The sequence below is a fragment of the Bemisia tabaci genome, unplaced genomic scaffold (assembly GCF_918797505.1).
Source record: "Bemisia tabaci unplaced genomic scaffold, PGI_BMITA_v3".
In the NCBI taxonomy this organism is placed as follows: Eukaryota; Metazoa; Arthropoda; class Insecta; order Hemiptera; family Aleyrodidae; genus Bemisia; species Bemisia tabaci.
The window spans coordinates 27,571-51,276 of NW_027311741.1; the positions used below are offsets into that span (position 1 = coordinate 27,571).

The window sequence follows — 23,706 nt, forward strand, 5'->3', positions numbered from 1 at the left end:
GAGTAGAAGTTTAGCGTTGCCAAATTGCACTTTCCTTTATATTTGATGACGTCACAATTAATTGATAGGAAAAAATAATATAAACAACAACTTAACCCAAAAATTTCACATGGCCATTCATTCCCAGCGTTGACGTTTCTTAGTATTTCACGCCGATATGAGTAAAATGTAAGTATTTCCACCTAATTTTCATTTCATTTGCTCTGATTTTTCATCGCTCTCGCAATTTTGCTTTCATCAGATTTGTTTTAGGTACTCTCTAATCTCTGTAAGTGCCGACTCATTTTCTACAAAATTCCTCCGTAGGAAGGGTAACAGTTAATTGGAAGCTGGAATAGGGCTCAGACCCAGTCCTATCTAACCACCCAAATTTTGAAAATACACTATTTCTCAGAGATAGAGATATATGGATGATTTGACTAGACATGAATGTAAATTGGGAGATGATCATGCTGTTCCTGACAGCACTTAGTTTGCTTTTCCGTCAAAGGTTCATTACAAGAAGAAAGTGTCCAAACACAGGATAAGTTGCAGGTTCTATTTTAATTCTACTTGAAAAATGCAAATAATTAGAACTAGCATCTGTTAAGATGGCAGTTGTTTACTTTCTGTACGCATGCGACTGCGTTGCAGTTGTCCACTAGCCATCAAGGATTGAGTGCACGCAACGCAGCTGCCACTCACTATTGTACTAATATCTATATCGACAGTGTAAGTCGGCAATCACATAACTCGATTTGTGACGTCGCAAACCTCCTATCATACTTTATTTTTTAAACGAAAAACTACTCAATAGCAATTCTTTAAAACTGCCGTGATTTTTTCTCTCTGTGCGAAGAAAATTCTGCAAAAAATTAAAGGAATGATGTCAATTTGTTCTCCTTTAAAAATTAACATAGAGGCGGAGACTTTCAGACACTGGGAATGAGTTATGTGATTGCCGACTTACACCGTCGTCATGTACTCTCCTAGTAGAATGTAGCATTCTTCAAAATTTATCATTGTTTTATTAATTTTTGTCATTTTTGGCTCTGTTCAGTCCTTGCTATCCTGAACAGGAAACATAGGGTGTTTGGTAATATGAAAAATTCCAAAGCTCACCCACCATACATTTTACAGAAACCATTGTATGATAACTGTCAACTTCTTGACTCAGAGGGAACTCTATTGTCAACTTGCAACCGAAAAAAAGTACAGTGGTAAGTTTATTTGTTTACTTATTTACTTGTGCCTGTCCTTGGGGAAAGGGATCTCACTGCAGAAAAACTTTAAAATGAGATGGTAGGTAAGGGCCATCCTCCGAAATGGTTGCGAAGTATTTTACTTTATCATCTTCAGAAAAATTTCAGTTCCATAAAATGCGCATCAAATCTAACTTTTGCCTTTAAATCTTCAAACCGTGTAACTTGAAAACTTCTTTTTGCTTGAATGTTCACACTACTTTGGTTTTTTTCAAAACGGGAAATGATTCTGTCTTTCTTGTCTCATTTTTGTTTTCACCCTTGAATTACTTTAAGTGTTTCATGTTCACAGGTATGTTGATAAAGGCCTAGGTTCCGTCATTAAAGAGAATCCAGTCACTCTCCAGTTAAATTTTTCTACTAATTATAAAGATCAAGGGTGTCCATCAAAAGTGTACTATTGTCATGATAAGGATAACATCTGTGTTGTTTGCGGTTGCAGTAATCTCCTACTTCGGAAGTATATTGTTCCGGCAGAGTATCGCAAATATTTAGGAGGTAAATTACAATACGATGGTACTGGTAATTTGTTTATAATAATTCAAATAACTCTTCCACAAATGTTATTTGGTTTTTCATAGTCAGATTTTAACTAAGTAATGGTCAATCTATTGAAAAATTTCCAAAAAATAGAACGTACAGGCACAACGAATAGTTAAGGGGCCATTTATAAAATACGCTATGATACACTTTGAATTTTTCAACCCCTCCTCCTCCCCCTTGTAACGCTTTTGGGACATAGATCCCTATCCCATAATACATAGAAACTGGATGGTGCAACGCTCTCCTCAACCCCCCTGACCCCCACCTTTAGCATTACATATTTTTTGAATGACCCCCAAGGTTGGAGTAAAGTTTTTGAAATGATACTACAAGGACTGATCCATCTGTGCCTCAGCTGGATCAATACGTCGAGTTTAATAGTGTATTTCTGTTCCTCTTTAGTATTTCAATGCAAAAACAAATGTTTGTAAAATTTTCGATTTAAGCCAAGAAAAAAAAAAGGGAAAAACTTATCACATAGGTTACCTTGAAGAAACCATTGCTGTAAACAGGCTGCTTGAACAAATGGTATATTAAAAATCTGAAAAATCAGGGAATTGTAAAATGAAGGAATTAAGGAAACCTCGAATTTTAATGGTGAAGTTCAGATGTTAAAAATAAACATGGAAATGTATAAAATTTTTTGGACAATGACTCTTAAAAATCGCTGGATTCCTGAAAATGTTTTGTACTATTGAATTCACAGTGTTGAAGTTGAGAAGTTTGAATTTTTAAAAGTCTCTCATACATTTCTTTAAATGATGTTTCAGGAACGTCTCATTCTTCCCATGATATCCTACTTTTTTGCAAGTCATGTCATGATGAACTTAACAAATATCAACATGAGCTGAAAAAATCTCTTTGTACCAAGTACAAAGTACCTATCAACAATGCTGAAACAGGTCCAAAAGTAAGTGCTTCATATTGTGTCTGCATTTATCACTGAAACATGTACTTAGATGGTAAACTCATGAGACACAGCAATGCTGTTTTAAATGATAGAAATAAAGCTCCTCGGGTTTATTCAATTTTATTTTCAGTTTGAAAGATATTATTTGGACTAGGTTCATTAAGTGTGTGTTTAGATGCCATAGGTCCGTTTTTTAGGAATGAATAGCGAAGGGGAATTTTAGCAAAAGCGGAAGGAGAATTTTAGTAAAATGTTGCATTACCCTAATAATTTTAAAGGTCCAACACTTAGGGTATACTTATCTACCAATGGATATCCGCCTGAAAACCAGTCAAAGGAGCTCAGTCAGATTTCCTGTGGCAGATTGTTATACTGCCTTTGATTGCGGACTTGGACAGTGAACTTTCACCATAAGTACCAAACCTTACTTGCCTGGTTAAGATTTATCATTGACTCCAAACAGGAATCTGAAACATTTTCAACGTCATAAGTTCAGATATTCTTTTGTTTTTGCAACTGCCAATTCATTCACAGGGTGACTTATGTTCTCCTTTCTTGATTCCTTGTTTCTCATCCATTTCTAATCAGTGCATGTGTTGGATTTAATGTTCACCAGTGGCGGATTTCCCACAAGGCAGACCTAGGCAGCTGCCTAATAGGGGCGCAAAGTTTTGAGACACCTGCATGCTTTTTAAAGGGTTGTAATGAAATTCGTAAAAAAAATTAAGGACGAAGACATAGGTTGAAGAAAAGAAGAATATCTGTGAATCTGTCCTTGTCTGCTGATAAGGTCCGCGCCCCCTCTGCATTGATTGTCTCGTCTCGATGTCGCGCCTTTGTTTTTTACTTTTTTCAACTTTTTGTCGCCTTTGTTTAATTTTGCTGTTTTAATTCATTATAACTTTTGATAACAATCATAGCACATGAGGCTTTTGAGCTACCAAATTTTTCTCAGAGATAACCAAAAAGTAGCTTTAAATTGCGTTAATCAAATACCCGTTTTTAAAAAATTTCCGGGGGAGGACCCCCGGCCCCCCTTTTTCCTGGAATATCCCCCCCGCACCCCCCACGTGGTTGTCAGTTCTGCGAGGGGCGCGACTGTGAGATTTGCTTGGGAGCACTAAAAGGTAAATCCGTCCCTGGTGACTACTACAAAAAAATAAAGTTTCTCAGGAAGTCTGCAAGTCGCAAATGGAGAAACGTCGTCTCTCATTTTGCCCAAAACTATGTATGTATAAAATTGAAGACATTTTGACTTTCTTCCCTCAACTTATATTCGTCTGTAACGATAAACACTGGGACGCGTCTGCTACGGCACCTTGATACAACTATACAACCTCGACGGATGTCCGTATTGCGTTCAAAAAATTGAAGGCGTTTTGACTTCCTACGCACCAACTGAATCTGGGTCGATCGACGGACGCGTTGATCGGCGGAGAAAGGGACTTGATGAAACTATTTAAACTTGATGGATGTCCGTATCGCACCGCCTGAAGTGCGAAACCACGTATCTCCATTGCGGTGTTTCAAAATTTTCGTTCTTATTTCATCTCTTCCAAGAGAAACAATCCAAATTTACGACTCTATATTTTGAATCAAATCTCCTGCTATCGAATACGAAAAATCATAGAGAATTTACGCATCATGTTGACATTGTTCACTTTTAGGCATCCCCCCCCCCCCCCAAGTATTCATTGAACGAAAGTGAAAAATTACATCGAACCGCTAAAGGATAAATAATAATAATATAAATACGACTGCAGTCACTTGTGCGTTTATTTTTATTTTCGTTCATTATTCGTATATGTTTTATTGGAATGCTTCAATTTCATTCAAGTTGTACATAATGATTACGCAAAAAGAAAAGGATTAAAGTCTGGAGATGGATGTCAAGTCTGAAGTATGGTTTTTTCTTAAGTAGATAAGGGACAAGGGATTAGAGATGAAAGTATGCTACCCTAAAACCATACAGAACCTGCTAAAAATGAACCTTCCATAGCACCGACGCATCCTTAAGTCTTGTACAGTTAGAATATATCCATATCTGCATAATATCTATACTGTTATTGTTGCTCATGCAAACTTGAAAAATGGGAATGAAGAAAAAACCAAGAAAGAATTTTAATTTTTCCATTAATTACCTATTGTTTTCAGTTTCTTCCGAATGAAGATATAAAAAAAGTTCAGCAAGCTGGCAAGGCTCTAAAAAAGCACAGATCAACTTTGCCAGATTTTCGAATAAAAGAATTTTCAGACAGAATCAAGAACTTTTACAATATTGAAATATTAACTGATGAAGATATTGACAAAGCTTCTAAGGAAATCTATTTGTAAGTTTGGTCACATTTTGTATTTGATTTTAAATTATGTTAATTTTTTTCAGGGCATTGCGTGTCGCAAGTAGAGGCATATCTAATTATAGTGTTTCATGTATATGCAGCTCTTTCAAAAATGAACCGTTTTTACATTTTTCTGACAGTTCCTACTATTTTTGTTTTTATTGTCTAGAAATCTCCCTGAGGTTTTTAAGCCTGAAAGTGCAATGATGGTATGTTTTACAAAGAATCTGTTCATGGAGATTTTGGGACATTGTTTTGTAGATGTACCCGAACGTGCAGCATCAATGAGATCAACACCTGAAGTAGAAAAAAAGCAAGAGTCTAATGATGTATTTATTTTTCCTCGGATTTTTAGGAAAAAGATTTTTCCATTTTTAAGGAGGCTCTGAGTTTTAAAATATATCCCAAAAATCTTGAAAATTAGTGAATATAAAATAATTCAAAAATTTAGTTTGGAAAGCCTGAAATAATCAGTGCCATTATTGACTTTTTGTGAAAACTATGAGAAGCTCTATACTTAGTTTTCATAATTTATTTTCAGTCAATTACTTTGATGAACTGAAAGCACACTCATTTAGGTTCAGTTAAAGGATAGCCTTTTTTTGACCTCAACAAACCTATTTTAAAAGAGCTGAAACTAGTTCATTGAACTGAATGTACTCACTTTGTGGAACTATTTTCGCCAAAGGTAAATTGCACAGTTTGACTGAGTAGACAAAGCAATAAGCATCCCAATTACTCATGGAAAAACCCATGTCTCTTCATTCTACAATTTTTCTATTAACTCTCCAGTCCATCCCCAAAATCTAGTAGGTCTCAGGTTCAGTTTTAGATTTTTTCACTCTATTTTTTGCCAACTGATAATAGATGGGTCTTCAGTCATAATTTCTCAAATTTTCACTAAATCTGTCTTCAGGATTGTTTCCGATTTGTGTCATTGTTTCTACATACGCTCACTTCATTGTCACTACTGGCTTTGCAAGTTGTTTTAGCACGTAGCTCTTTTCTGGTTTATCATTCACAGTTTAATTCATTGATCAGCAAGTCTCTGAACATTTGAGTCTTTTTAATATGTAACTAATGATTGTTTCCACTATTTGTGTCTAGCATAAAGCATTAACCTGCCACTTGGATTTTCTGTAATTTTAATTTTCTCAATTTTATTTTGCAGGGAGACCAATGATCATTATGAATCGCATGGAAAACAATTGATGGACGCCTACAAAAACTTTAATTGCGATGACATGCTAGCTTCAAAAAAGTTTGAAAAACTTTGGCGACAACATTTCCTTGATAGTATGAAACCAAAACATTTGCCCCTCGATTGGTCTGTTGATCATGGCTTTGATCTTGTCCAATGTTAAAGCACCAAATAAATGTATTTACCTACCTACCATACATACATATAGGGGAAGTCGCTTTTACTGGAAAAACCCATGTCTCTTCATTCTACAATTTTTCTATTAACTCTCCAGTCCATCCCCAAAATCTAGTAGGTCTCAGGTTCAGTTTTAGATTTTTTCACTCTATTTTTTGCCAACTGATAATAGATGGGTCTTCAGTCATAATTTCTCAAATTTTCACTAAATCTGTCTTCAGGATTGTTTCCGATTTGTGTCATTGTTTCTACTTACGCTCACTTCATTGTCACTACTGGCTTTGCAAAGTTGTTTTAGCACGTAGCTCTTTTCTGGTTTATCATTCACAGTTTAATTCATTGATCAGCAAGTCTCTGAACATTTGAGTCTTTTTAATATGTAACTAATGATTGTTTCCACTATTTGTGTCTAGCATAAAGCATTAACCTGCCACTTGGATTTTCTGTAATTTTAATTTTCTCAATTTTATTTTGCAGGGAGACCAATGATCATTATGAATCGCATGGAAAACAATTGATGGACGCCTACAAAAACTTTAATTGCAATGACATGCTAGCTTCAAAAAAGTTTGAAAAACTTTGGCGACAACATTTCCTTGATAGTATGAAACCAAAACATTTGCCCCTCGATTGGTCTGTTGATCATGGCTTTGATCTTGTCCTTTGTGAAGAACCTAGTTGATATGATGATCGTCCTCTGAGAGCAAGAAGTTTTTACCGTTGCATTGACAAAAAGTCAAGAGATCAAAAATTTAATCTTAATTAGCTCTATGCTTGATCGGTTCATTGATTATCGTTTTGACCTTTTTCATGAGTGAAGAATTTAAGCAAGATTTACTTGACTCAATATTGACCAAAAATTTATTTAACTCATGCGTGTTGCAAGGACCATATTCTACAAGAATATGAATTCTAGTGAGAAGTTTTTATTATTGTATCAATGGAGAATTTGCAAGGGTCTGAAATTTGATGAATTTCCTGTTTAAGTGGAATCCTCTGAGTGAACTGAACACGAAGATACCCTTGATTCATAAATTGAGCGATTATTAGAGGAGATATGACAAAATAACCGATTCTGCTAAAATACATGTGTTTAAATGGGAAATGCCGCCAGATGACGTCACAAGGCGGCGCATTTTCTCACTTTTAAATCAATTTTTCTCCAATTTCCCATGTCAGAAAAAAATTATGAAAAATATTGCGAACTCAGCTCATTAGGCACTTTCAGATGAAGCAATAAAAAAATTGCGTGCAAATTCTCCATTATCAGGTAAGGTGTGAATAATTCTCATTCAGTTGAATTTTAGTAACATCATTACATATTTTGATTGATATGTGAGATCTTTGCAACCAAGGTGTGCTAAGATAAAAAGACGAAATATTCTTTTTTTCTCTCTTTTTTTTTTGGTCCAATGCTTTGCACAGATACTATCCTCAGAGATTGTTTTTCATTAGAAAGATTCCACAAACTCAGTATCTCAACCATTCAGCTACAGACATTTCCTGTTGCATATATAAATAACATTAAAATTGGGTGCACATCAGGTAGCAAAATTGTGCAGCAAGTGTATTGATAAATATTAATTGAAAATAGCCTCTTGTGATATTCACATTCACCCCTCCGTTTGTTATTAAAGTCGAATAAAAAGGGATGGAATGATTTTTTATTTCCACATTTAAAGCCATCCTGTAACTTCTGTTAAAATTTTGTGAATGATATTAGTCCTGTTTTTCATAAATAGGGCTTCTTCACTTTTATCCCCAGCAGAATCATGTGAACTATAAAGTAACTCTCAATTTACCAACCTGAAGAGGACAGCATCATATTATGAAAGTTTCATGCAAACATACCTACTGACTGGTATGAGGAAAAGGCACCCTCAATTTAGCAGAATCATTTTTTTATATGTTATACAATTTCCTTAGCAAAAGCCCTGTTGCACCAGATTGCAGTCAGACTTCTTTTTTTGGCCCAGTATCTCAGTCTCGTGTCTTGCTCAGTTAACAAAGTATGCCTCAGTGCTTAGTCATAAATCATGATAGATATTTATATTTATAAGCTAATTCTTTTTGGAGTTCTCTGGTTTCAGCGTCTGGTTCAAATTTTTTTTTCCTCCTGAAAAAACTGAAGTAAGTAAGTAACTGCTATAAGTTGCGTTTGACTTTTTACTTTGTTAATATTTTTTTAAAAATATACCTTTTTAATTTCTTTGAACCAAAATACGCCATAACCATTTATTTCCATATCCTCACCCTTAGTGTGCAGTTTTGCAAACATTATTGTCTACATTGACCTAATGTAATCAAACAATAGAAATCCATCTGTATTTCTGCCTTTGGGAAAAGGCCTGTTCCAGCAAGAAATTAGATTTGATTTAACTACCTTTAAATGCCAAGCTTGAATAAATTAAACGCTCCACAGCCAGATTTTGCAAATCTCTAAGGACAATATTAAGCCTTTGGTCAGAGGGCCGATCGTTCTTTCAGCTTCAAATTTTAATCTTTAATTGTTGAATTGTGCCTCATCCAGTATTCGAATGTCCTTGAAAACCATATGTGTAAAACCCCTGACTGTCAGTAGTTATTATTGTGGGATTATAAGTGGTCTCATTTGGTTTTCAATCTACCTACCTTGTCCCATGGATAGATTCTTCCATAGCGGCATATGCACCATGTTCATCGTGCAATGCCATATGAATGGATTGCATTTTGCAAAAAGGAACCAAGAGCATTGGAATGTTGCTAAGATTGCGGAACTTCATTCTTCGCAATAACTGTATTGAAATCATGCAAAATTATTAAATTTACATGGTAATTATTGTCTTGAATTTACAGTTTTTAGGGCTCGAAACAGAAACTGTTTACTTATAGATGATCAGGTTTTTATTTTATAACAAGAAAGTTACACAATCTTAGAAACATTGCAATGCTCTTGCTTCCTTCTTTCAAAATTCAATGAATCCATATATTCTGTTGATTTTTTTCTCATAAATATTTCAACGTAATATAAGATGGCTTTGAAGCTTTTGCAGAGAGCATTATGTTTCTCGCAACTACAACTAATTTTTTGGTTTGTTTGTTATAATTTTTATTTTGAAAGATTTATTTTTATACTTTGTCGTTATAAGGCAAAACAGGATCAGTAAAAAAGTCTTGATGCTGCTGCGTATCCAACTCTTATTTTCTTTATTTTGGTTCTGATGCGCTCAGCGAATATAGCTCTGCGCTCCACAAATTAGGGAGCGCAATTTTGATTTTCCCGCTCTAAAGTCAAGTTTGGCGCTTTGTGGAATCAGGCGCGCGCAGAGCCGAGTCATGTGATTTCTAAAACCGCTGTGATTGGTCGAAACAAGCCTCAAGTGATGGCGAGAGGGAGGGGGAGGAGCTGTTGCGCAAGATGTTCTTTCGGCCGAAAATTTCATTCAAGACCAATCCACACAGGTCAGTTATTGCGCAGCTTTTTTGAAATCCACTCCCCCGCCCGGCCCTAACTCGCAGCACTCATTGTGACGTACTATTGAGTGCACCCATAAGAAATACATTGCAAGCACTCAATAGTACGTCACTGCGCAGTAGAGTACCAAAACTCGTCCACCGGAATGACTGACCTGTGTGGATTGGTCTTGATTTCATTGTTGATTTTGATTTTCAGTTAGAACTAGTGATAAGGAAGGCAGCTCCGTTTGACCATCATAATACGTTCCGGTTTTGTCACTTTCTTCGAAAATCATGGCACCAGATTGTCGATAAATCGGTCGTTCCTTTTCTCGTCCATATCTGTGATCATTTTCGTTTTCGTGGTTGGCTGTGCAGTTTCATGTAAAGAACGGATTTTGCTCTTATCACCTAACCCCATTCTTCATCCTTGTCCTAGGTAAGTTTCCCACTTCGATTGCATGCCGAATCCAATTGTTTTAATCTCTCGTTCGTTTCTCCTTGATAAGAATGAAGTCTGAAAAATTTTTCACTTTCACTCTTCTCAGACGAATCCATTGTTCTTTTATTGTTTCGCTGCGAGTCATGAGGTATGTCGTCTCTTGTAATGCTACAGAAAACTAAGTTCAGGATCTTGATGTTGCAGTCGAATTGCTGAACTGTATAAAGTGCATTTTACTTTTTTAACAATTTTTATGTCGAACAGCACATCCGATTTCTAATGTAGGAAACTCCAGGTTTCATTTCTGAATCCTGGTAACTGTCCCATATGCACCCTCTAAGTCTCATCAGCGGGTCGATTGTTGAATCGTTATCGAATGACCTTGATCGATATATAGCATTGTGAAGATAGGGAGTTATCGATCGAATTAATTCGATAAACGATTCAACAATCGAGGCGCTGCAGCCTGATTATTGAATCTATTTCTAGCCTTACCGGCAAGACAAGACAACACATACTTAGCTCTTTCTATGCTCTGTAATATATTGCAATATGATGGCTTGTTATTAGTCAGGCTGCAGTCTTTATTTGGAGAAAGACCTCAGCCAAGAGGAGCAATGGGTGTAAGGAAATGTTCAAATTCCATTCTGTAGAAAACAAGGCTTTGTTTACTGTTTTAGACTCGCGAAACTCGACCTACTATCCACCACTTGATTCCGTATTTTCAGAATTCCTGGCAGTGTCTAACGGACATTGTCCAGAGGACTGATGCCAATCGCATTGAGCCTGCGAAGAATTGGATTCGCAAATTTTTAGCTCTCCCAAATTATTTAATTTTATGATATTTCATCCACATAATAATATGTTCCCCAATTCCAACTTTAAAATACCTACTTACTCCAAGGAAGACCAAAACTAAGTACAGGCTCTCTTAATGATAATGTAGGTATTGCAGAAAATTGAGAAACCCTCAGCTTTTTTGTGACATGTCAATTCCTTGTCACATATATTTAGTTTTTCAAATGACAACTTTTGAGCTTTGTTTCTTGGTATTCACACCGATGTCTTACTATCCTGTGCTGAAAATACCATGTTTCCAAACAATCGTGTTCATTATGGTGTTTCTCCCCACCAAAATTGAAAAACAGCCCAGATGCAGAAACGTTGCAATCAAGATATGTTTCTCTTGACTTCGACCTTTGGGTCAGGTCTGAATACCACAATTCCTGCTCCCAAAATGTGCGCAGTGCAAGGGTTGAAATTGAAGATGCGCCAGCTTTCTCAGTGGCAACGCTTTGTCACTATTAAGTGGATTGTTTTCAAATAAAGAACAAGCAGCGATGATAAAAAATAGAGACTAAGGGAGTTTTCAGCCAGCAATTCTTTCATTTCGTTTAGGTACTTACTTACTTCATATTTCTCCAGAATATTTAACCGTCTTAATGCCTTAGCTCAAAAACAATTTCGAGTTATGATTCGTGATCATGACGTCTTGAACAGTCCTAAAGAGTCTTTGGACTTCAGGAAAATTGAATGAATATACTTTGAACCTTCAATTTTTGTCGCAACCCACGATTATGCTGTTGTAGTGGACCTCTGACAACAGATAAAAATACCTATTTATTCTTATTAGTAAAATATATGCTTAGAAAATTCAGCAGAAAATTCAACAACTTTCGCACATTTGCTTCAATCATAGTGAATGAGACGTATTTTTTTTTTGTATTCCTGATGACTGTTCATCAGCAATTGCGGACCTAAAAGCGTTCAAATTTATGAAGATCGAAGGCGAGCGGCACTGCTGGTTTATTATCGTGGGTCTGAAAATTAAAGGCATTCCTCTTCATCCCTTCTCCTCCATTTACCACCATTTTCTTTCTCACGCCTCGCTGAGGAATTTAATCATATCCCTCGCACCCTCTCGACGATCTTTCCTCGTGCGCTCTTGTCCAAAGATGCCGCGAAAAACGACTCATATACTGCCGTGCTAAGGAAGAACGCCGTATGAGCCTTCAGGCGTTGCTAAATTGCCTTTGATAAAACACGAATTTTCTGGTTAACTTATGAATATTTTTCGTCCACTTTTGCAGATAGTTTTGTTCGCGATTTCAGCTGAAGTTCCTGAAAATTCCGAGGAAATATATTCATAGCACTCCTTAATAATAAACATTTTATAGAAGGAAATTTGGCAAGTCTGGAAAGTTCATACGGCGTTCTTCCTTAGCACGGCAGTATGGTCGCTCCTCTAACGTGAAACGTAAGGGCGTAATTTGATTTCCACGTGAGCTCTGTTCTCCGTATAACAATGCTTTCTGGGGCTCACGTGGAAGTAGAGATACGCCCTTACGTCCGAAGAACGACGTGCAGGGTTGCCGGAGTTCTGGAAAATTAACCAGGAAAGTCAGGGAATTCGTGGCGACCGGGAAAAGTCAGGGAATTTTGGCTACCGTGAGTGGTGTGATGCTCGGAATTTTGGAGAAATGCTTTAAAATCCAGAGATTATTAACGGATCGACCGACCACGGAAAATGCTGAAAAACGACTCTAAAAAGAGTTATGAATATCTTTCTTCGTTTCTACACAATTCCAATAGAATGCCGAATAAAATTCTTCAAAAAATTCGAAGAAAAATCGGTACCTATAAGTTTGCCAGAAAACAATATTTCATCAGTAAATTTGGCAACGCCCCACCGTTGTTACGGAGTGAGGAGACGGAGTTCCCTCAGTAAGGCAGAATACGGATTCGCCTTAGTACTGCCGTGCTAAGGAAGAACGCCGTATGAACATTCGAAAGTTGCCAAATTTCCTTCGATAAAATGTTTATTTTTAGCAAAGTTTTGAGTATTTATCCTTGAAGTTTCCAAGGATTTAAGGTGAAATTGCGAACAAAATTATCTTAAAGATTGGAAGAAAAAAATTCATATATTTAGCAGGAAATTAATGTTTTATCAAAGGAAATTTGGCAACGCCTGAAGGTTCATACGGCGTTTTTCCTTAGCACGGCAGAGTAAGTATCAAGACTCCAAGGATCCGAATTAAGGGGTAGAAACGAGTTTCACTCGCACCGCAATTTTCCGTAATGCTTGGCGGAGGATTTGACCTGGATTCATAAATTAGGAAACGCCGTTCGGCTCGTCCCGTCAGAAGCAGCAGTAAGATTTTAAACCTTATTTATTAAAAAATATATCGAGTTTTCATCGGGAAACAACAACGATCACTTGAAACTCGTGAAGAGTACCCTACACTGGGAAAAAAAAAAAAAAAAAACACATTGGATCTGGAGTCCAGACTCTTGAAAACATTGACAAGAAAAAATACTCCCGATTCAATCGGATTTAAGCTTAGGTAAATCAAGAGGAAATCCGCTCAAATTAAGAGGCTTGGTTCTTGATTTAAGCAAAAATCCGATTGAATCAAGAGTATTTTCTCTTGTCGGTGTTTTTAAGAGTCTGGACTCTAGATCCAATGTGTTTTTTTTCCAGTGTACAATACCCCAGTCCATTCTGGAAAGCTTTTAGTAGGTACTTATTCTTTCCGTGTATTTTCTGGTAGATAGACATTTTAAGTACTTATTAGCAATCATTTGAATATTTATCGGGGGAAAAGAGGTTTATAGGGTGTATACCGGTCCCCAAAAGTCCCCAATGTCCGCGGTTATCCCCGATTTTGGAAGGGTGTCGTCGATATCCCCGAAAGTCCCCAATTTTCTTGTTCAGGTCCCCAAAAAATGACAAAAATCGTCCCAAACACCGGCATTTTCAAATTTCCCCGCCAGTCGCGGCGGCGCGGTATAACCAGGAATAGAAGAACTGAAGTGTTGCTTGGTTTTTCGTATGTTTTCATCGGTTCAACATGACTTGTAAAATTAGTCGTATAAAATACGCCTTTTAACGCTCTAACTAGCTTCCTTTCATAGTATTTCGGGAAAAAAGTCCCAGTTTTTTGTTTTTTCATAACTGGTAGACACCCTGGCTTATGATCAAATTTTCATAGATGCAAACGCCATCGGATTTTAGCATGGTTTATGCGGTCTTGAAAAGTGCTCGATCTGGAAAAAAATCTGGAAAAAATCTCATCGTTTAAAAACGGTGTGTTTTTTCTTCTATCCAAAACCGTTGTTTTGAACTATTCTTCTACATCAGCCGAAATGAGGTATACAGCGAGCTTAAGTGTCGGACGCCTCAGATGTCTTGGGCACTATCAGTGCAAGTTGAACTTATAATTAGTCATCGATGAGGCACTTACTGATAAGTGTTTGCCATGATTGTGTATAATCGGAAACATTTTCAAGCAGTGGCGTGGCGTGCTTCGCGATCTATCGATATTTCTCCATTTGAAGCTGTGGTAAATAATCGATTATTAAGGTGTTCGCTGCGAACACCCTGTTTATCGATACTTTTCTATAGGTTTAAATCGCCGATCAGTCGATATATCGCAAAACACGCCACGCCACGGTTTTCAAGGAGCGTCGCCGACGCCGAGGTCCCTGTTCTTCATAATTGCTGGACTTTTTCTACGACCAGCACGGTTTTTCCCCTCCTTTCTTTCCCAGTGTTCATAATGGGTGAATTACGTTGTTCTTTACCGTTAACATGATGTAAATGCACCATCGGCGATGTGCCTCATGCTTTTATAAACTTGCAGAAGAAATACTAGTTGCGATTTGGAATTCATTTTTTGTTCCACCACGTGATCATAGTCATGGAAAATTCAAACGGAAAAATTGGCTCATTTTTGGCAAAATTGTCAGGGAGACTGTATATTGTTCGTTATTAGCCCTCATGTAGAGAAACGCTGCACTGGGAAAAAAAAACACATTGGATCTAGAATCCAGACTCTTAAAAACACCGACAAGAAAAAAATACTCTTGTTTCAATCAGATTTAAGCTTAAATCAAGAACCAAGCCTCTTAATTTGAGCGGATTTCGTTTTGATTCAAGCAAAAATCCGATTGAATCAAGAGTATTTTTTCTTGTCAATGTTTTCAAGAGTTTGGACTCTAGGTCCAATTTTTTTTTTTTTTTTTTTTTTTTTTTTTTTTTTTTTTTTTCTTTCCAGTTTGCTCTCAGGGAAGTGACGAATTTTCATGTTGAACAGTTTGTTTCTAAAATGTAACAAGTCAAGTTTCCAGGAGAGCCCGACAGCACCATAGAACTCTTACGTAGCCCAGTACAGGGCCATTCTGGAAAATGGACTCGTTACCTTTTAGAAACATCTTATTTACATATCGTGTCTCATTGCCTCAGCTTTTCCGAATCTTCATATTACTTTTCATTCCGCATTGTTTGGAAATCAAGGAATTTTGTCAAAATTCGTCGAGGAAAAACCTCGAAAAGTGAGGGGATTCCTATATCCTCACCGGAAAAAAAACACATTGGATGTAGAGTCCAGACTCTTAAAAACATCGACAAGAAAAAATACTCTTGATTCAATCAGATTCAAGCTTAAATCAAGAACCAAGCCTCTTAATTTGAGCGGATTTTCCTTTTGATTTAAGCTTAAGTCTGATTGAATCAAGAGTATTTTTTTTTGTCAATGTTTTCTAGAGTCTGGACTCTAGATCCAACGTGTTTTTTTTTTTTTTCCAGTGCTGTATTTCTATGGCCACCCCGGAGTGCGCAAACGAAGGAAATCCATCAGCTCCCGCGGTGGCGTGGCGTGCTTTGCAATATATCGCCATTTAAACCTATGGAAAAGGATCGATAAACAGGATGTTCGCAACAAACACCTTAACAATCGATTCCTCACCATCAGTAGCGAGGCGTGAATGATCGATTATCGATACTTCCTCATCGGAAGCTACGGTAAAGAATCGATTACTGAGGTCTTCGTTGCGAACACCCTGTTTATCGATCCTTTTTCATAAGTTTGAATAGCAGTGGCGTGGCGTGGACGATCGATTATCGATATTTCCTCACATAAAGCTGTGGTAAAGAATCGATTATTAAGGTGTTCGCTGCGAACGCCTTGTTTATCGATTCTTTCTCATAGGTTCAAATGGCAGATCAATCGATATATCGCAAAGCACGCCACGCCACTGTTTGCCATAGTTCAGAAGGGGAAATATCGATAATCGATCAATCGCGCTTCGCCACCGAACCCTCGGGTCCCACTTAAAGACCCCGCATTCCGAAGGGGGATCGAATGGAACGCCGGCGTCCTGCTGTGATAACGCGATCAATGTTCGAGGCGAACGAAACGACGAAAAGCATGGCGACGAGAAAGCGGGCGAACGGAGAAGTGACACGAGTGTCAAAAACAATTACCGATAATGAGAGCACACGGGTTATGCCTCCGGAGGTCGCTCCGCTTGATATAGAATTTTCAACCAAGACGAAGACGAACCCTCCGATTAGAATTTTCGAGACTCCATCAGGATAGAATAGACGAATTTAGTGGCTGCGACGTAGTGTGACGTCATACATTATTCGCAGGGTTGGAAAACCGGGAAAGTCAGGGAATTCACAGGAAAAGTCAGGGAACTTTGCGAGTTGCGTTTAGCAGTAGCGAGTGTAATTTAAGGGGAAGAAATAGAAGTGAAAGTTTTATTAGAATGTTAGGGGAAGTCAGAGACTCCGAACATTTCAGGTCAACAAGTTAGGGAATTTGATAATGATGGGCATGGTGGGGATTGGGATGATGAAATTGTGGTAACCTTGTAATATTCGGAACTTTCACTGGTTTGAAAAAGCTGGAATCAGAGAGACCACCTCTCAACCCCTCTAAACACCCCCCCCCCTTAAATAACTTTTAGAGCAGAGGGGTAGGGGCTTTTGACTTCCTCGGAAAATTCTATACAATAAACCTCCCCGAGATGGGATTCTAAGCTCAAGATTTGTGAAATAGTTGGTTGTTAAAAATTTACTGCAATTTTTTGAGCATTAGCAAGCAATTATGAAGTAAGAGTGTTAAACGAAACAATATTTTGCACGACCCCCCCCCCCCCCCTCCTTCCACGAGAGGAAAAATAAGCCTACAATCAGGTGTCAGTTCAGTTCTTAAAACATCTCAGTAAGTTTTTAGGTTTGAAACTTTTACTCTCCAATTTTACTCCCTTGCCACTTTTTATCCAACTTTTTTATTTTTCTCTGATGGCTCGAGGGGGATGTCTACGTGCCCCTCCCCCTTCTTCTTCCTGAAAACTTTAGTCGGGTGGCGTTTTAACCTCAAAAGTGGCTTAATTTTAGAAGATACTCGTGCGGTTGTCGACAAGGTCGCAGAATTCTCTCGTTGTTTTAAGTTAAGCGGCAGAACGAATTGGTTATAATTTGGTCGTTATTTGGTGAAACTGAATTTCAGTCTCCGAAAATAATTTTTGCATTATAAGAGGCTCTATGACATCATAGGTGATCTTCAGGGCCGCATGCCCAACCTCATCGGGCGCCGCACGTTCTTAAGACCATATCGCGGCGATCTGAAACCTATAGGTCAAAATTCGGATTGATTTTCAAAAAGGAATTATGTCCAGAACACCCCAGCAAAATGAGTTTCGGACCGCGCACTGACCACTATGTAGTACGAGCTTACTTCAATTAGCGACTGCTCTTGAGCTGATTCTCGACATTGAGTTTGCTCTGGACATACAATAGCTCTCAAGCTCTCGACATCGCATGTTCCCCCGCGGTCACGAAGGAAGTCAATCTCCACTCATTATTCTATTCGCTGCCAAGTTCCGCATCGAACGAAAACTTCCAGGACTGTCCCATCGCTGGAGGAAGCAATGAGGGGATAGTGGCTAGTGTCCTTGCTTCTGAATCATCGTCGCCGAAAAATGTGCGATTACTCATTGATGGCCCAAGTCGAACAATGCGTACTTTCGATGGAGAGTTCGCACGAAACAATTTTATTGCTGCATCTGAGAATGCTCAGGGAGCTGCGTTTGGAGTGTTCTTTTTTAGACAGGAAATAGTAGAAAAATAGATTTTAAAGTGAGAAAATTTGCCGTCTTGCGACGTCACCAAGGGACGCAGTTCCCATTTAAAAACATGTGATTTAACAGATGATGTAATATAGTCATATCTCCTCTAACAATTGTTCATTTTAGAAACCGAGAATATTCTCATGCTGAGTTCGCTGTGTAGTTTCTTCTTAAACATGAAATTTTACAGAATTTCAGACAACTGCAAATTCTCTATTGTAACGCGTAACAAATGTACACGCATGTTTTATTTCATTAATTTTTTTCAAAGGAAACCAGCCAACGGTTTCTCTCGGGATTTTTGTGAATTTTTCTTCACTTATCCCAAAGTATCGAGGTACCTATAGGAAATTTCAAAAATATATTTTGTTTTAATTTCTTTGCAGAAGAGTGCATTGTTTTGAAACGTTGTCTGTTTTGCAATAGAGGTAGGTGTACATTTTTCGACTTTACCTGTTGATGTCCCGCCGCGTTACCAATGAGAGTACCAATGCGAAAATAAGGTCTTGAGAAAATGATCGTACGAGCGCGTATAGAAGCGTCAATGGCCATCTGTAATACACATTGAAATCACTGAGTGTCCAAATCTTCGAACAATCAAGAATTGATGCACCGATACTTAACCGTAAAGGAACACGCAAGATAGCTTTTTTTTGCATACTTGCATGCCTGCAACTAACAATAAACAAATTTTAAGGTCAATAGTCGGTATCAAGGGGTAGCAGAACCTAGTGAATTTTAAAATCATAAAATATTGACGTAATTCATGAATTATGTAAAATTTACGTTCGAAATATCAGATAGTTAACCTCATGCTGAATAATAATTAAAATTCCTCCAGCATTGTTAGGTGGCACCATCCTATTCACATGTATCGTTATTTTTGTACGTTGAAGAATAAGAAGGAAAAAGTGAGAATCAAATTAATTTTTTTTCTTCAATTTTTTGGCATTTCGTTTGGCGTTTCTAATTGCGTACTGAATACCCAGCGCTGCTTGAAACGAATGTTTCTTATTTTTTATAAATCTCACAGCCTCGTAAAATTTCATGAACATTTTTAAAGCTAATGACGAGACAGCAATGGCGACTGATCTCTCACGAGATAATATGCATTTACTGCTGTTTTACCGGAAATAATGTCAATTTTCACGTTCTCACTGCTCTCTCTCAGCATTTTTTTTATTTTTTTTTTTTTATTTTATTTTTTTTATTTTTATTTTTGTTGTCCCAATGGACTGTTCATGAAATAAGGCATGTTCTAAGGGAGATGAGGTCGAGAAGATCGTAACATCATTTCGTTTTCCTATGTTAAAGGATAGGGACATGCGTCACCTAAGCTTCACGAGAGAAAGGGTCGGAAAATCTGCAATTTAGCGTTACGTATTTTAAGAGCGGTGCCTAAAAATGAATAATTTTTTCTGTTTTTCGGAAAATTCCAGTTCCTTCGAAGAAGAAAAGTTGAACTTCGAAGAAAACTAGACTTGACAATTGGACGTTAGGTACTCCTCTCCGATAACCCGAGGAACGTCGCACAGTAGGTCGAACAATCGTAGAGGACGGACGTGGAATTGTTTACCAAAAATGTAAATTTTGATGTTTATTTCGTCGCAATTTAAGTTTAAAGGGGCGCTCCTGAAAGAAAATTTTACGAGGGAACCTATGTAGTCACTTTAAAACTTCTATGTTCTATGTATAATTACAAAGATTTTAGCTTTTAAAGACTCCAGATCGTGTGTGACCTTCCTAATCGACTCGCTTCACTGTGCGCCGTATATACCTTCGGACTTCACCAAATTTCCGCCAATAAAAGACTTGTTCCATAGGAAAATGCCACTATTTTTCTTTTTTCCAGACACCTCAGATCCAATGCGAAAATAATTCTCAGAAAAATTCTAAGAAAAATCTTGCGAACTTCTCTCTGAAATAATTATTTAATAGGGGGAAGTTTGGTAACGTTTGGTGAGTGGTGGCTCTTTCGGCGTTCTTCCTTAGCTTGGCAATGTATTCCCATGCAAAAGAAAAACGCCGTATAAAAATTCGAATGCCGTCAAATGTCCGCTGATAAATATATATTCGTGGAGGAAAGTTATGCATATTTTTGCTTGATATTTTCAGATACATCAGATTATATTACGAAATAAATTGTCCGGAAAACTGAAAGAAAAATACAACTTTCTCAATAAATTCGCATTTTATCAAAAAAAATTTGGTAACGCTTGAATGCTCATACGTTTTTACGTCAGGGTGTCTACAAGTCCGGAATTTCTGGAAATTGTACTGCTTAAGGGCGGTCCTCTTGTACTGAAAAGTGCGGAAATTCCGCAAGAAGGTCCGGAATTTTTTCGTTCTTTGTCATTTTCGTAGCAATCTGAGCGAAAAATTCAGATTTCTGAAATTTTTCGAATTTCGTCACATGAAGGTACTGAAAAAGCACTGAATTTTTCTGTCGAGGAGGCACTGAATTTCGTGGGAATGCACTGAAAAAGTACTGATTTTTTGCCACCCTGTTTTAGTAGACACCCTGTATTTTACTGAGTAAGAACAGCAGTATACTGCCGTGCTAAGGAAGAACGCCGATGAACATTCGAGAGTTGCCAAATTTCCTTCAGTTAAATGTTTATTTTTGAGGAAAGTTATGAATATTTTTCCTTGAAATTTTCAGGGACATCAAGTGAAATTGCGAACAAAATTATCTGAAAAATTTGAAAGAAAATATTCATCAGTTTACCAGGAAATTCGTGATTTATCAAAGGAAATTTGGCAACGCCTGAAGGTTCATACGGCGTTCTTCCTTAGCACGGCAGTATAGGGAGGCGGATTCGCGGATACAAGCTCCGACTAATTTTGAGCAGTTGAAAGTGTGTCTCGGCGTTACACACAATATGCGTGCTCTAGTTTTTGTTTCGACTGCAAGTTTACAAATTCTATGGTGAGGCCGGATCTGTCAATAAGACTGTAACGATTGCAGACAACAGACAGCCACAACGACGACGGCGACGGGTGCGGACACCGTTTGAATTGCTAATGGCTTTCCGGATTTTATTGTGTCAGCAGTCACGTTCGATTATCTGTTCCGCGCATGGCTCATGTTATTTCGCACTATTACGTTCGCCAAAATTCACGGTGGTTACTCGCGGTAACCATTCCAGACCGGTGAATGGTGCTCCTTCGTGCACCAACTTCAAAGGGAGGATAATTCAGTAATATCTTTGGTAACGACATGAAGCAGGGTTGCCATAGAGTCCCTTTATTTAAGACAACTCGATTATCAGCTGACTGGCAGCCGGCCTTGGCTGGCCATGGAGGCCGAAACGAGTGCACCCAAACGAACGATATTGAGGGATAAGGATCAGGAATCCTGCGATGTCTGTCACACAAAAACAACAACATCAACAAATTGATCAATTAAAAAGAAAATGGGATTGGTTTGTGAATAATTTCTTAATCAATTTTCATTTTGGACCGATGGAAATAACAATTTACTCTTGATAAACCACAATTAGGTAATATTTTCATTATTCTTGTTCACATTCGAGGTACCGCCATCTTGGTGCACTCGTTTCGGCCTCCATGAGCGAGAACCAATCAGAATTGGATTTTTTTTTTAGGCCACTTTTAGCCCAACCCTGGCCCAACCAAAAGTGAGTTGTCTTAACTCTGGGTATAAAGGGACTCTAGGTTGCCACAGTCAGGGTATACCGGGAAAATCGAGAAATGTTAAAGAATGTTAAAAATCCGGTTAATCTATTCGCTCCCTATCTGTGCATGGAGAGTTTGTCTTGATATAGAGGTAAATTCGTAGGATACGGTGATATATTCCCTCCATTACGGCCTCAACTTCGAGAGCTTTTTTCGAGTTTTGGAATTTTTTCCTGAGAAAACCAGTGGCACCACCGTAATTCTTACGACATTTTACATAGGAATTAGTACCTAAATCGCAAATTCCTAACACTTGCAAGAGCTCCATTGGTTTAGCAATCCTAACCTATTTTGCAAAAACTCGTGTTAGATAGAATACCCACATAGGGAGAGTACGGACATGTCGGTAATTTTGAGGTTAGATGATGGAGCTTTTAGGACCCAAAAGGCTAGGCAATCTATGAATTCAAATAATCCAGAGTGATTTCTCATTACAGTTGTTACAATCTGTCGTTGCTTAAGCACTTATTTGACTCAATTTTTGCATACATTTACTCATTTTTGCGGAGGAACACTCATTCATGAACATTCTTGGCCATTTTGGTTTGATGTTGGTATCTGAAGATTGACAGTGAAATTCTCCGTTTTCAAAGATTGGTCGTTCTTTTGGGCCCTAAGAGCTCCATTTTTCGACACGTCGTCGCCTTCCGGCCAAAGTATCACAAGCGCCATGGGACGTTTACAAATTTCCGCCGTCATTTTATTGTTTTACAGAGAAAGTTGTTCAGCGAAGCCGTCCGAAAATTCCACTAAATTTTCTTTGTGCCAACGACGAAAAGCGACATTTTCCAACAGATTCAACCAACAATTTCTCCGTGAAAAAATGAAAAGGCGGCGGAAATTTTTAAAAGTCGCATGGCGCTTGTGACACTTGGGCCGGAAGGTGCGGATGTCCATACTACTCCTATATAGGTACTCTAGTCCAGGAGAGCTCTTACCCCGACATTCATCAGTCACCATGCGGCAAAAACCGATTTTATCCTCTCTAAGTTGCTCATCAATCATCATACTGAAAGCTGCATCGAACTTCGACTTCATATTTTCTGCCGTGATAGCGAAGAGAGCCGTCAGTGCAAAATTTTCAAAATCGAGTTTTCTTCAAAATTCGTCTAAACTCTTTTAGATGAAATTACTGAGACAGCTAAAACAGCAAAATTCATTCTAATTTAACGAAAACGAGACGTATGAAAAAGCCGTAAGTGCACAAAAAATGACATAGTTTTCTTCAAGACAGCCGTAGGTGCATGAGAACCAATGAAAACAGTGCTTTCAAGAGGAATGCCGCCCTCATTTGCGGATTTCTAACCTGAAAATGTGTTTGTTGTGTGTCCAACACGCTACCGAAAAAGCACGCAGAAGATAGCACTTACGGCTGTCTTACCTAACAATAACCTAGCATGAAAATGAAAAATACCCTTTTTACGTAATTGAAATAAAATCGGTCGATTTTTAATCATCCAAACGATTTCTAGGAATCTTTCGGACGATTAGTGGCAATTTGATGAAGGACGGAGGCTCCTTTCAATAACATTTTCCGGTCAGAAGCTTCAGAGCCCGTTTTCCTCAAAACTCCATTTTAAGCGCTCAGCCAATAGGCAGCGCTTTTTGATTTCGACTTGCCTCTGAGTCGTTGCTCTGAGTACTAGTATACTAGTGCTAATACGTTTAAATGGCGCACCAGCTCATCGATGTGTAGGCTTTTGGGGGGGGGGGGGGGTCCATTTTTAAAATAAATAAAGCTGTGAAAACTGTATTTTATGCTTTTAACGTAATGCGCAGGTAGTTTCGATCGTTTGTCCATA

The 23,706-nt window shown here is 37.9% G+C and overlaps 2 protein-coding genes across 3 annotated transcripts in view; both read left to right on the forward strand.

The window, feature by feature from the left end:
• Window positions 1-23: 23 nt before the first annotated feature.
• On the forward strand, window positions 24-6,397 carry LOC140225787 (exonuclease 3'-5' domain-containing protein 2-like). Its single transcript, XM_072305714.1, has 6 exons — window positions 24-168; window positions 1,040-1,199; window positions 1,534-1,739; window positions 2,555-2,694; window positions 4,849-5,024; window positions 6,205-6,397. The coding sequence occupies exons 2-6, from the start codon at window positions 1,081-1,083 to the stop codon at window positions 6,395-6,397; spliced, it is 834 nt and encodes a 277-aa protein (XP_072161815.1). The 5' UTR covers window positions 24-168; window positions 1,040-1,080.
• A 3,635-nt stretch (window positions 6,398-10,032) lies between these two features.
• The window catches only part of LOC109041640 (integral membrane protein GPR155 homolog anchor), a 50,001-nt gene continuing 36,327 nt past the window's right edge, over window positions 10,033-23,706 (forward strand). Inside the window, exon 1 of one of the 2 annotated variants that reach the window (XM_072305712.1) lies at window positions 10,033-10,285. The gene's annotated coding sequence lies outside the window, so the exon portion shown is untranslated. The remainder of the gene's footprint in view (window positions 10,286-23,706) is intronic. The other variant, XM_019058051.2, reaches the window with a different exon arrangement.

Excerpts from the sequence above, each read along its gene's own strand:
- LOC140225787 (XM_072305714.1), top strand. The coding sequence starts at position 1,081 with ATGAAAAATTCCAAAGCTCACCCACCATACATTTTACAGAAACCATTG. Across the intron at positions 2,695-4,848 it reads ATGCTGAAACAGGTCCAAAA|TTTCTTCCGAATGAAGATAT; the intron begins GTAAGTGCTTCA and ends TATTGTTTTCAG. Across the intron at positions 5,025-6,204 it reads GCTTCTAAGGAAATCTATTT|GGAGACCAATGATCATTATG; the intron begins GTAAGTTTGGTC and ends TTTATTTTGCAG.